At 43.7% G+C, this 13,400-nt stretch overlaps 1 protein-coding gene across 11 annotated transcripts in view; it reads left to right on the top strand.

Moving 5' to 3' along the window:
* Positions 1-13,400, top strand: part of MTSS1 (MTSS I-BAR domain containing 1) — a 126,108-nt gene that overhangs the window by 108,871 nt on the left and 3,837 nt on the right. For 5 of the 11 annotated variants that reach the window (XM_071421772.1, XM_071421771.1, XM_071421782.1 and 2 more), the window contains 4 exons: positions 1,467-1,677; positions 10,354-10,548; positions 12,605-12,769; positions 13,089-13,251. In XM_071421772.1, the coding sequence (XP_071277873.1) occupies positions 1,467-1,677; positions 10,354-10,548; positions 12,605-12,769; positions 13,089-13,251 (734 nt within the window). Of the gene's footprint in view, positions 1-1,466; positions 1,678-9,232; positions 9,353-10,353; positions 10,549-12,604; positions 12,770-13,088; positions 13,252-13,400 lie in introns of all 11 variants that reach the window. The other 6 variants (XM_071421777.1, XM_071421774.1, XM_071421780.1 and 3 more) reach the window with 4 other exon arrangements.

Here is a 13,400-nt window from a genome sequence, read left to right as displayed (position 1 = left end):
GAAACACTGGATTCTGTCTATGCTTTCTCTGTAAAAACTGTTTTCTCTCATAAAACAGTTTATTAGCATGTTGCCCCCATATCCTGGTGTCCACATTTACTCTTTCCTTTTACTGAAAAGGAAGATACCCTGTTGTGTATTCTGCTCAACACCTCTCTAGCTTCTCTCAAATGATTACCTTTCAGTTTGTTTTATGAGCTATGTTCTGCAGGTTCCCTGTGTATGAGCAAAGTTACCTACAGCATGTCAGAGCAAGTGAACACAACTTCTATGCACCTACTTGTCTCTGCATGCAGATATATATAAAAAAGTCAGTATTTTATATATATATATATGTGAAAATGTGTATATTTAGAGCAATGAGCACAGGCTTAAAGATGCAATATCCTGAAGCTATAAAAGAAAATGGCAAAAAAAACCCCCAAAAATTCATCATCTCTTCCTAATCAAATTCATCTTCTTGTACCTGTATGGCACAGACTGATGTGTGTGGGTAAAACAAAGCAGAGCTCCTCTTGCTCTGCTCCCTGCTGACTTGCAGGGTGTGTGTAGGTGGTGTTGGTGCACAGGAGGTGCAGCCTCACCTGTGCATCTTTTAGAGCCATCCTCAGGCCAGGCTGCTGCCAGTGCAGCAGGGAGCTGCCATCAGATTGGTACATCCTGCTAGTCCTGCTCAGCCACCCCAGCAGGAAATTCCCAAGCTCCCACATTGTGGCTGGCATGTATGGATTCTGAGGATTAAAAATCAGTCTCTTCCTTTGAAAAATCACTGTGGTTTGTTTTAATGGATATTAATTTTGGGGTTTCATTCTCTGGTTGTCCTTGTTACTGACTAAAGCTCCATACCCAGTGGCTTGGCTTCACTCCATGTGCTGTCCTGTGTTTTATCTAGTAGGAAGCCTTCAAGTGAGCAAAACGTGTCCCAGGTACTCTGAAGTGTGGGGGGTTGGTGGTGCTTTCAGAAGTCTCACACACTGTCCTGCTGGCTGTCTGCAGCAGCATGCCCAGGGGCAGACTTTTAGATGAACTCCAGTGTCTTTGGTCCCCCTGCTAGAAATGCCATTGACAATCTGGTCCAGCTGTGAGTCAGAAATAGGAGAGAACCATCAGCAGACTCGTTCTGAGCAAGTGCCATGCTCAGGGAGGACATGTAGCAATTCCTTCATCCCTAACCTGAGTTTGAAGTCTGAGTGGTTAAGATTTGATCATTTGAATGACACTCAAGATAAAATGCCATTTTCTCTCTGGTCACCAGGGATACTGCAGCTGCTTATGGTTCTTCACTGATATATATGTGCATATATATATATATATTTAATTTGTCAACATTTTTCTTTTCCGGTTTATGCTGCCTGTTGCTAGAGACATGTGGAATGTTAATTGTACTGTATATGGGTCTCTCCCCACCCCACCCTTGTGTCTTTTCCTCTCCCCTTTCCTTTCTGTGTTCCTTTTGTCTCTCACAGCAGTCTGAACAGCGTTAACAGTAGTGATTCCCGCTCCAGTGGCTCGCACTCGCACTCACCTAGTTCACACTATCGCTATCGCAGCTCCAATCTGCCTCAGCAGGCACCCATGAGGCTGTCCAGTGTGTCCTCCCATGATTCTGGATTCATGTCCCAGGATGCTTTCCAGTCCAAATCGCCATCCCCCATGCCACCAGAAGCACCTAACCAGGTACGTGCAAGCATGAGAACACAAACCTCAGTGTGAGCTGGATTCTCTAACTTGGCTCACCTTTCAGAAAAAGGAGCTGGTGTGGTTTTGGGGTACCTAGAGTCAGTTTAAACATTGAGGGTAAGGGTTGTCTCAGTGCATTTCGTTTATCTAAAAGTTGGGCCTCTAGCTGGAGTGATTTAAGCTGCTTTGGCATAAAAGGGATGAGTTGCTCTTGGGCTGTACAGTTTTCCCTCTGGTCCTGGAGGGAGCCTAGATGCCTAACTTTGAGATAAATACAGACAACCAAGAGCAAGAAGACCCACCTTATATGAGGGAATAATATTCACTTTACCCACTGAATTTACCAGTTAATATCCTGCACAGGTTGCAAGTGGTTAATATCTGGTGGCTCTTTGTTGTTTAATGGGCAAATATTGATGCCAGAACATCCTTTTGACAGCCATAGTACTGATGCTGGTGCCTTTGGCATTAGAGAGACTTCTTTAATTCCTCCTCTGCAATGGGTCTGGGATACTCTAAATGCTACCAGCATTATCATATGGAATTTGTTTAGCCATTTTTTATGACACCTTTTTCTGTGGACAGACTTGAATTTTGGACTCTCAGCTGAGAACCTTGCATAAATAAGGTTTCTGCATGAAAATGGGAGGTATTATTAATTTTTCATGGAACTCATAAGAAATGAGTTTTTGTGTAGTCACAGATTACAACTTCATATTATCCTGAAGCCAGTCACATGGAGAGGATTTCCCTACAAATATAAGCAAACTGAGCGTTTTTGGGTCTGCAGAAGGAAGCTGCTACTCTGTTCATGGCATCCTTCCTCTAAAAACTCACTGGCCATCTGCAGGCAGAGATTTGCAATGCTCTGTGGCCTGTATCTTTCAGCACCTGAATTTTCTTTGCTGTTTTTTGAGGGTTTTTTTTAAGAAACCCCACAGCAACTGTAATATTTTTAATCAAGGCTGAATTGCCTTCTCACATTATAAATCCCATTGAAAATTTACCTACGAACTGAAAAGGACCTAGTATCCTGTTGCTGAGTATTACTTTAGTACACCCTGAGGTCACTGAAGAAAAACTGTCTTTTACTTCAAAAATGTAGTTGCACTCCTTTTTACATGTTGGGGAGTAGGTAGTTATAGGCATGGTTGGGGAGTGTTAATCCTCATAGTCAGCAAATGTTAGTGGTTATCAAGTGTCACCTGCCCATGGAAACCACCCTAGACCACCTTTGATAGCACACAGACCCTTGCCTTTTGCAGAACATTTACTAAGTAGTACCCTTAGAGAAATTTTTAAAGTATCATCCAAAACAACACTGGTTCTTTTAGGCTTGGAACACAGTCTCAAGGGAAACTCAATGGTTTTAAAATTTATTTCCTTCTTTCATTTTAATAGAAATGTTTTCTTTTCAAATGATACCTCTTCTGTCCCGAGTCTGGACACAGCAGCTTTTTTTTATAGATGACATCCTGAAGAACTTTGTGCACACTAATAAAATGAATGTTTTGTTTAGATTGGCTATGGCTAACCTAAGTGAAATGCAAAAAAGTAAATGAGCAATAATAAAGTAAACTGGAATAGTAACAAGGTAAGGAAGCTGACTTTTAAGATACATACATCAGTTACACATGCTAGCATCATCTTTGGTTTTCATAGTATCCACTGCACCTGCATAAAAGGGCAGTAATCCACATGATGATGCTGTGTTTGCAGACAAGGATGTAAATTTGCAATTGCTCTTAGCATGAAAAAAACCAACACCTCTCTTTGCAAATTCCCCTGTTAAACAGAGGAGAGAACTTAGGCTGGTGTTAGGTGGCAGAACATCCTGAAAGTCGATGGGAGTCACGCTGATTTACACCAGCTAAGTTCATATGCTTTCACTTCATTTTAGAAACTCTCCATAAGGTTGCAAACTGATCCAAGCAACCCTTGAGCTTTTCATGAGCTGTAGAAGGCTGCAGCAGTGTCACAAGTGTAGTGTGTTGGTATAACAAATAGGTATGTGCTCTGTATGTCTCTGGTTCTGTTTACCTTTACACAGAGGAAAAGGTAACAGATCATTGCCTGGCTGCTTCATCTTTGCTTAAGTGTCTTGCTTTGTATGTTCAGCACTAAGTAAATTGTGTGTGTTGTGCTGACAGGTGACTGTGAGCTGAGCAGGAGCTGTTCAGTGGGCAACATCACCCGTGTTGTGTGTCTCTAACCAACTGACAGATCTCCCTGGGGCTGTGCTTGGTGCTGGGTGGGAGGAGGCTGCTGCTCTGTCTCAAGCACTGATGACATTGTTTCTAGTAGTGACACTGAGAGGGCAGAAAAGCAAACTCTGGAACCAGCAAAGGAGAATAAAAGCTGTATATTTTGTGCAGGTGGACACTTTGATGGTGTTTGCTAGGTACATGCTGTGGCATATGTTGGATCAACAAAGCCCTTTTTCATTTGATAATGAGTTTTAGAAAAAAAAGTAGAAGGGGGCCATGTATAATTCCATATTTTAGGAATGTGAATATATGAGTTCTGTGAAGCTATTATGTATATAAGCTCACCTATATTTTAGGCAAGCAAGTGTCACTGAAAACTAAATTGAATTTCCTCAAAATCACAGATGGGGGGTGGGGAGTTGGTGGGAATCTCAAACAAAGAGTAACTGGAGATTGAAAGAAGATACAGACCATACCAGAGGAGAGAAGTCTGACAAAATGAAGATTGCTTTCCAGCCTGTAGTTGTTAGTAAGAGTAGTAAGTGTTTACTGTTATCACACTTAGCATAGAGGATAGGAAAAAGAGCAATTACAAAACAGACTGCTCTTTCTGGTGTGTGAGGAGCACCTCTCTGCAGTTGCTGGGAGTAAAAGTGTTAGCCTGTAGCACATGGCTGTACATGAGGGAAGGTCACTGTAAAAGGCTTTAATCCTAATTAAAAGGGTACATTTGGGTGTAGCTGAACAGCTGGAAAAGCATCACAGGTCTCTTTCTGGAGTGGAACAGTTTCTTTAAATGCCAGGTGTAAGGTCAGGCATGGCCAGCCTTGCCCATGACACACAGTGACCTCATACAAAGCCCTTCTGGCAGAGCTGCTGGAAGCACAGAGTGGCTCCTGGCTGGGCATTGGATGTGGCTGCTGCTGCTAAACCCACACCTTGCCCTGTGTGGTAGACAAACTGAGGCCTGGGAGTGTCTGTGATCACATGGTGTGATAGGAGTATAGTGATGTTTGATCCAGGGCATGATAGTAGTAGGATCCACTGGATTTGAAGTGAACATGTAGGGAAGCACTTACACAGTTGGATTTTACAGGCTCCTTGTGACTTCACGGAGGTGAAAGCAAAAGGAGAGAAAGAAGCAGATGAAGATAAAAATGTTGATACGCTGTCAGACAGCAGAGAGATAAGTCTTTACTTAGAATGATCTGGAAAGCACTTTCCCTAAACAGTGGAGGGAAACTGAATGTGAAGTTGCTTCTGCATGTACAGGTTATAAAGCTAGAAAGATCCTGCTTTTGAGTAGATTCTATTGCTTGAAATAGCTGCAAGTTAGAATAGGGGAAATATATTGTTACAGCTGTTCAGTTTTCCATTTAAATTAGGAAATGCTTCCAAATCAGACCTTAAAAGAAATCCCAAAACAGAATAAAAAAACCTATCAAAAGCAAACAAACAAAACAAAACCCAAAAATCAAGTTGAAACTGAAACACATCTGTAACTTATCACCAGATACTTGTTTCTTCTAAAATTCCTTTTCTAAGTTACTTCACAATAGTTTGTCCCTGACTAGAAAGATAAATACAGAGATATTTATCTAGAGTCAGTAGAGGCAGATTCCTGGAAATTAGACAAATTCAGGAGGTGACCTTGAGTCAGTATCCAGAGCTTTTCTAAAAGTAGCTGAGCCCATCTTCCACTGGCTCTAGAGGGACATTGGACCATGCTCATCATTAGGATTTGGTCTCCTGGGAAACCCTTGTCCAGGAATCTCTGTCTCCTGTTTGAGAACGGGAGAGGGTTAAGAAAGCAATGCCATGTCTGAGTGGAAAACATAGCAAACAAAGGATGCAAGTAATCCAAGATAACCATGATCCTTTTATAGGTTAGTAGGACAGCAGATGGAAAATATAATTGTACAGTCCAGTAGCTCAGAAAATCTTTTTTTTATATCCCTGCTGGCACTTATACATACCACACCAAGCAGTGGGACACTATCCATGGCTCGTCTGAGAAACCAGAGACCAAGCTACACTTGTCCAAATGTACATTTGGGGCACTGCTTGTCACTGCAGAGCATAAAGCTTTAGCTTTATACTGTCAATTTTAAGCTTTTTCTCAGAAGAGATAATTTTAGAACAGAGCAGAACTGCCATTATTGCAGCTGTGGGAAAAAAAAACAGCTAAAGTGGAAGAACTGATTTTAAAAATTATTCAAACAAAACAGTCATTTTAAAAAAGGAGTCTACTAAAGCAAGGTGAAACAGGTCTGATGGTCAAATTTCTCACACCATGGGCTGGGAAGTAGAAATTGGTCTGCCCTGTGTGCGTGCTCCCAGGAGAGGGTGTGCCAAGGCTTGTGCATCTAGAACAAGCACTCCAAAGTCTGGGATTCTTTGCCCAAGCAGCAGTTGTGCAGTTTCTCTTTTCAGTCCCTCATGTACTTTATGGTAAGAAGGGAAGTCTGTCCTTCCCACACCTGGCTGGAGCCATTCAGGACTGGCTCTCCAGTCTGACCCGAGCATCCTTTGACCTGCTGCCAGTCAATGTTTTCCTTGTGCTTTTCCTTTAGGAGTTCAGTATTCTTCTGCCTCCCTCTCCATTGCTGGAATCCTTTTTTAGCAAGACCAGAGATTCCCTGTCTCTGTGCCTTGCACGTTTCTGAAGATGAGGAGACCCTGTTTCTGTACCACCACCTCTTGCATTTCCATCAGCTTCCAGGATGTTTTCCCCATGGCATCTTGGTTCAGCCTCTGTCCAGCTTTTCTTGCTGAAAACAGACACACTGAATTAGTGGGAGAGTCCTTTTTGTCATCTTTTTTTCATTTTGGAGGAGTCATTTTATTAAAAAAATAAGTTCACCAATTCCAGTCTTTTCCCCCCATACTTTTCATCTTCAGAATCTGCATTTTTGACCTTATATAATGCATCTTTTTTGGTAATAAGCCTCATTTATTAGCTCCCTCTACTGTTACATGACAAAACCTTGTGAAATTTCTGTCTTGTGAACACTAATAGTGTATTAAATGTAAATTCCCAAGTTCTTACTTGTCACCCCTGGGGCATCTGTAGAAAACAAGGTAGCATGGGAGATGCTGTGCTTGGCATTCAGACCCTTCCTATCTCTCCTGCCATGTGCAGAGCATGCAGACCCTGGAGGGTCATTCAGGCCATAAGTAGGAGGTTTCAGAAAGTATTTTCTGTAATTCTATTTTTCTGTCTTGTTTTTTTTTTTCCTGGCTAAACCATAACAATGGTGTGAGTATTCTCCTGAGAGCTTCTTTTGCTGAAGTACCTGGAATGTCAGGCAGAACTCTGGAGTTTAGTGTAAAAGCTAGTTTTCTATAATGTATTTTTCTCTAGGGACAGAGGTAATAGTCTCATGTCCATGGTTATGACTGATGGCAGAGTCAACTGCAGCTCATCTTCATCAGTATTCTTATTTTTAGAGGCTTTTTTCCTGTAAAAGGAGTTGCATTAAATCAAGAATGTGACAAGTTCCACTAAATATCATGCCACTGCATCATCAGGTACACCACTTCACTGCTGTCCTTAACAGCCATGTGTCATTTGTTGCTGTTCCCTCTGATTGTACCTTCACCTCAACTCTTCCTGCCCTTTGAATACAAGCCTTGTTAGCTGAGCAGAGTTGCAACCTAAGCACATTTGACAGGTCACCTTCAGATCATCTCATGTCAGCATAGGGTGGCATGAGTGTTATTTCTATAAAATACTCCATCACTCTACATGCTTTTAAAAATTTTAGCAGCCTTTGCAAACTTTCACTTAAATCACAGTTTACCAGTAAGCTCAAGATCCTGATACTCTGTTGACTTATCAGCTGCCCCAGCAGCCTTCACCAAAATCCTTATGGTGACAGTGTTCCATCCTGGGACACCTACATTTCCTTCTACCCAGGTGCTGGCTGTAATTACCCATCTGTAGCTCCTGGTGAGCAGTGAGACAACTTGTGGGTTTTAGGAGAAGTTACTCCCCTACACTGCCTCATACCCAGCTGTCCTTCTATTGCAAACTCACCCCAGATCTTATCTAAGTTTAACTGGACAATTTTACTTCAGGTGACATTTCCCTTCCTCTGCAACATGTCAGTCCTTGAAATCGCTGTCTTTTCTACACAAACTGGATACAGCAGCACATTCTCTCTGCTGTCATAAAACACCTTTTATAGACTTGTTTCACAGGTCCTTGGCTACTAAAGGATGAATAGGTCCTGCTAGTGTTGGATTTCTGAGAGTGAACAGAGCTCAGTACTGCCCTGACAACTCTGCCAGTGTTCCTGACCACGTCCAAGTTCTCGGTTGGACCTGGACACACATCCCCGCAGAGCAGGATGCCACTTCGAGGGGGAGATGTGGAAGAGCATTGTAGTTGGTAAAATGGTTCATGTGGTTATTCACCTTGGCCTTTGTGCAGTTGAATTAGATGCTGTTGTAGAGGTCTGGCAGCAGCAAAGGTACATAAAGGTGTGCACTGAAAATTGGAGAAGTTCCTAGGTAGGAGCAAAATGTTTGATGTGTTCAGTGGACATTTTGTGTCCTGCATTTTCCTTTACTCTCCATCCAAGTCCCTGGTATTTTCTGCCTCAGCAGTTGGGAGAAGGCAGGTGGCAAGCACATGCCAGCACTTGTGCCCTCAGCAGAGTGCATGTACCTTCCTGCTGGCTGCTGGGCAGGAGGGTTTGAGTCAGAGTGCTCTTGGTGTATGCATCCTACCTGCAGAGGCACATGCATACAGGTCATGCACTTTGGAAACCTCCAGTTTTGGTAAGTATCACTTCTTTCTCTGTTCCATAATACTTGAACTCAGGTGAGCTTTTCACAAGCACTTTTGCAGATCAGAATGTATGAGAACTTGTGAATGTAAGTGATGTTCGCTACTCCATGTTTTAAATCTAAACTTTGTGTCTTTGAATTACTGATGATCTGCTTTTCTGTATAAATCAGTTGTCTCAGTATACTGCATGTTTGGACCACAGGTGCCCTCAGGTCCCTCAGCTTCTTGCTCTGAGACAGCAGCAGAATTGAGATGCTGAAATTGCAATGAGGAGTTGAGGTCTCTGCCTCAATCCCTCATTCCTAAGCAGTGTGGCAAGTTCTCGCATTAAGCAAATGGCTTCTTTTTTTTTCATAGAGTTCATGAACATTAGCAATAGTTTTGAGCAGTTTCTAATTGATCTTTAAAATCCTAACCCTTTGCTTCTCTCATCCTTCCCTCTCCTGTGTGTCTCTGTATATGTGCTTTTTGTCTTTTTGTTTGTGATTTTTTTCGTTTCTGGTGGCTTGTGTATCCTTTCCCTGCATTGCGGTGCTGTTTTATGCTGCAGAACTCGTCCAGCTCTGCCTCTTCAGAAGCCTCTGAAACCTGCCAGTCAGTGAGCGAGTGCAGTTCCCCCACCTCAGTCAGCTCAGGCTCCACCATGGGGGCTTGGGCCTCCACAGATAAGGTGAAAAACTTCATCTCCAAGACATACAAACCTACTAGCTCGTTATCCAAACCCTGCAACATTTTGACAAAACCTCCATGCATGGGATGCAGCCAGGATTCCTCTTTGTGGGGATGAGACCAGGAACTGCTGCACGCTCCCTTAGATGTCAATATGTTTGAATAAAAACCACAATTGCCTTTGAACTAGCTACTGGGAGAAGCTACAAATTGGGCATTTTACAGAGGTCGTTTTCTAAGAGAAGGTCATTTTCCAGCTTTTCTACTCAAAGAGATTGTGGAATGCTGTCCAAATCCAGCTGGTTGCCTGACCAAAAGCACCTTGCCCAGGTTGTGCTGTTTGTGGCTTCTCTCATCTCTCCCATTAGGTAGCATACTTTACACTGATTATTGGTTGTTTTTTTTTTTTACCAAAAAGGAAATCAAAATAGACATGGTTGGAATAAATTACATGGGATACACTCTAAATTGGGGGAGGAAGTGATAGCAGTCTCCTTTCTCATCTGGTAAATCCTTGCTGTTGGTTTTTGTTGTTTTGTTCTTTCATATCATCACACAGCCAGAACATGTCATGTTTGAAGGCTTTATGCTTTTCCTCTCTGTCCAGCTACACTACAGACTAAATACCACCAATGCAAATGACTTCAGGATTGGAAAAGTTCTTTTTCTATGTCCAGAGTCTGCAGGGTACCTAAATTGCAAAGGCTTTTTCACAGTGTGCTGCTTTCATGGACAGAAGGAAAAGCTGCTCAGCCTGGAGACAATGACCGCTAGATTGATGCCTGAAATTTGTTATAGATAACAGTTTTCAGGTGATCTCACTTTTCACAAACATTGTATCAATTTTCTGGTTTTTATTTGCAGCAAATTGAAGAATTTCCTTTCTTTTGTTTTAAGATACAGATATTTTCTCCCTAGAACATCAGTCACAGTGTATTTTCGTGTTCATCCTGTTTATATTAATTTCTCTGTTTTTGTTTTTTTTATTTGTTTCATTTCCAGTTGTCTAATGGGTTTTATCACTGTAGTTTATCAAGTGACCCATCCGTAGCTTCAGTTGGTGCAGGTCCTTTCCCTCATTTCCCGCCTGTCTCCCGCGCGTGGACTCGGGCTCCCTCAGCCCTCCTTCCAGACTACGTTCATTATTACACCATTGGGCCAGGCATGTTGCCATCATCTAAGATCCCTAGCTGGAAGGTTTGTGTTCCTTTTGTTGTGGCAGTCCTCACCTCCTCATACCAACAGCATGCACACAGCAGTTGTTGCTCCCTTTCGGTCCGTGTAATTCCTGGGTGATTTGCTCTGTTTGGTATCACTCTGAATGGGCACTGCATGGTGAAAATCACACCTAAAATCTGGTTGTGGGTATTTCTGAATGACCTTGTGCATTCTGGCACCAACTGAAACATACCAAAGCTGACAACATCTAGGTAGGAAGGAATAATTTAGCTCTGAAACATTGGTGAAAACACCTGGGCTCTATTTAGGGGGGGAAAAAAGTTTATTTATCATGGTCAAAATGCTCACTTGAGCAGGGAAGGGCATGCAGTTGTTTCAGTGGGACCATACATTGGACAGCCTGATGTTCTCCCTGTGGCTGTAGGCAGGCCCACTCTCCTAGATCCAGCTGGAGTGGTTTAAGAAGGTGCTCAGCACCAGGTAAACCCAAGTGGTGACTGAAGCTTTATTGTCACAGTCTGGATGTGCTCACCCAGCTAGCTCATTTTGCTCTCTTGGGGAGACCACCAAAAAAGAGTGCAGTATCTTCTCTCAGTTGCTCCAGCTGGATCTGCAGGGATTTTACTTGGCATCAAAACATGTCTGCTCTGCTAGAGCCTGAAAGTTCATCCCTGCCAGGTGGTTCCCCTGGGAGACTCTGCCCTAGAGCAAAGGGGGAAGGTCTCTTGTCTGTTGCTCTGGATCTTCAGCAGGGCTGATGTGCAGTCATCAGTCACTGTGCAGATTTTAAGTGCCTGTGGATGGTTGTGTAATACTGCATAGGCACCACAGGACCCATGTATATACATCTGAATTGACATAACTTGTTACAGATGCCCCTACTCTCTCTCCAGCAGCTGGAGACTGTTGGGATACATCCAGGGTGGCCACAGTGGTGCTGGGGCTTCAGGGTCATTTGTTGTGTCTCTGCTAGAAGCTCTTTGCCAATCTCTTTCACAACAAAACACTATGAGAGCAGAGACACAGCTGTGAAGGCAAAGCAGAGTTTCACATGAGTTAACAAAACCAATACCTGTCTGTCCAAGGAGGTCTGTCAGTTCAGCAGCCTTGCACTTCTGGTTTCTTGGACTGAGACACCTCAAAAAGCCCGCAGTGTGGTCTTGGTCCATCATTAATTGTCCATCAGAAGGCTGTGGGAGGCTGCCCAGCAGGCAGCTGGGAGGGTTTGGGGCCCATTCTCATGCACTAGTTGTTCCTTCCATTTTTAAAGCAGCCTTTGTCTCAGTGAAGGAAAACTTTTAGGATTGGGATTGCCCCTGGAGCAGCTGGTGTTGGGGGTGCTGCTGCTTAGCACTGGTTCTGCATGCCAGCACAGGGCCTGGATCAGTCAAGCTCTTTGTGCGCAGCGTGTGGGTTCTGGACACCCTCAGGACTTTGCTTAATAGAGCCCCAAGTGAATACAGACCTCATGGCCTGAGGAATTTCTGTTTCAAATTTAGCACCAGTAATTCAGAGTGAGGTTAGTCTTTGTTCAGTACAGACTATCGTTATAAACTAGATTTCAGTTAGTAAGTAAAGTGAGAGATAACTCACAGTAACTTGCTCCACTAATGTGTATGAAAAATCTGTTCAAGCCTAATTTTTCAGAACCGAAGACATCTGTAACAGCATGTAATACTAGAACCTGTGTATACCTGGAACAGTTTCATCACTGATTGGACATTTATCTGTACCTTCTGCTGTGTGACAGTGATTTTTGTGCTCGAAATTCTGAAAATGTAGGCTTTGACACCATGGAATTGCATTTAGATAAAACTACAGTGTCAAAATGTTAAATACCTTCACAGAAGAACATTTAGGTAGAATGGGAAATTTAGATTCCTTTTAATAAAGGAAATAGGTTTAATAAACGAGGATTTTTAATATCCTCAAAATTAATTCCTCACCTTATTCAGGAAGGCATATCCAGTTTGACACACAATCTGTTGCATTAAGATTGCCCTGTTGCATAGTTTTGCCTGTGATTTAGCACAGTTCCTGATGGAGGCTGTCCCTAACGAGCTGCTTTCCCCAGGACTGGGCCAAGCCGGGCCCGTACGATCAGCCCGTGGTGAACACGCTGCAGCGCCGCAAGGACAAGCGCGAGCCCGACGTCAACGGAGCCGCTCCCAGCGGAGCCCCCGCCGCCCCCGAGGAGCCACAGAGACCTCGGAGCATGACGGTGTCAGCTGCCACAAGGGTGAAGCTCTCATTTCACATACCCTCTTTGGTCTAAAGGAAATGGCCATGCTGGCTTTATGTTGTGTTTTTCTGGGAAGCGGTGCCGGTGTAGTCGGTGGAAACCATGCAGGCAGGAGGGAATGCGCTGTTGGGCACTGACTTTCATAGAGCAATGTACTCCAAAGAAGCATCTGTTCCCATGGCCAAGCTAATGGCTGGGCTCCATCCTGCTGGATTATGATGGTGACAAGCTCCTGTGGGGAGGAGAGCTAGCTAAAAGTGGGTGAAGGTGACTGACCCTTCCAGGTGTAATGAGTCTCTCTCCTGTGTGTAAGCAGCAGGGTGAGGAGATGGAGGCCTGTGAGGAGCTGGCACTTGCTCTGTCCAGGGGGCTGCAGTTGGACACCCAGAGGAGCAGTCGGGATTCCTTGCAGTGCTCCAGTGGCTACAGCACCCAGACAACAACTCCGTGCTGTTCAGAGGACACGATCCCATCTCAAGGTACCCATTCAGGAGATGTTCCTTTCTAGAGCATTCCCACCCTGGCCATCACACACTCACCCCCTGGTGCAAGGAGCAGCTATCCCTTGCTGGCTTTGTAGGCAGCTGGGGAAGAAGGCTGGCATTGCTGTTAGGAAGATTTTTCCAGC

The sequence above is a fragment of the Agelaius tricolor genome, unplaced genomic scaffold (assembly GCF_023055355.1).
Source record: "Agelaius tricolor isolate 1412-34295 unplaced genomic scaffold, bAgeTri1.0.p SCAF_2, whole genome shotgun sequence".
Classification (NCBI taxonomy): Eukaryota; Metazoa; Chordata; class Aves; order Passeriformes; family Icteridae; genus Agelaius; species Agelaius tricolor.
Note: the sequence above shows the minus strand (reverse complement) of the source record. Positions and strands in the feature narration are given on the sequence as shown.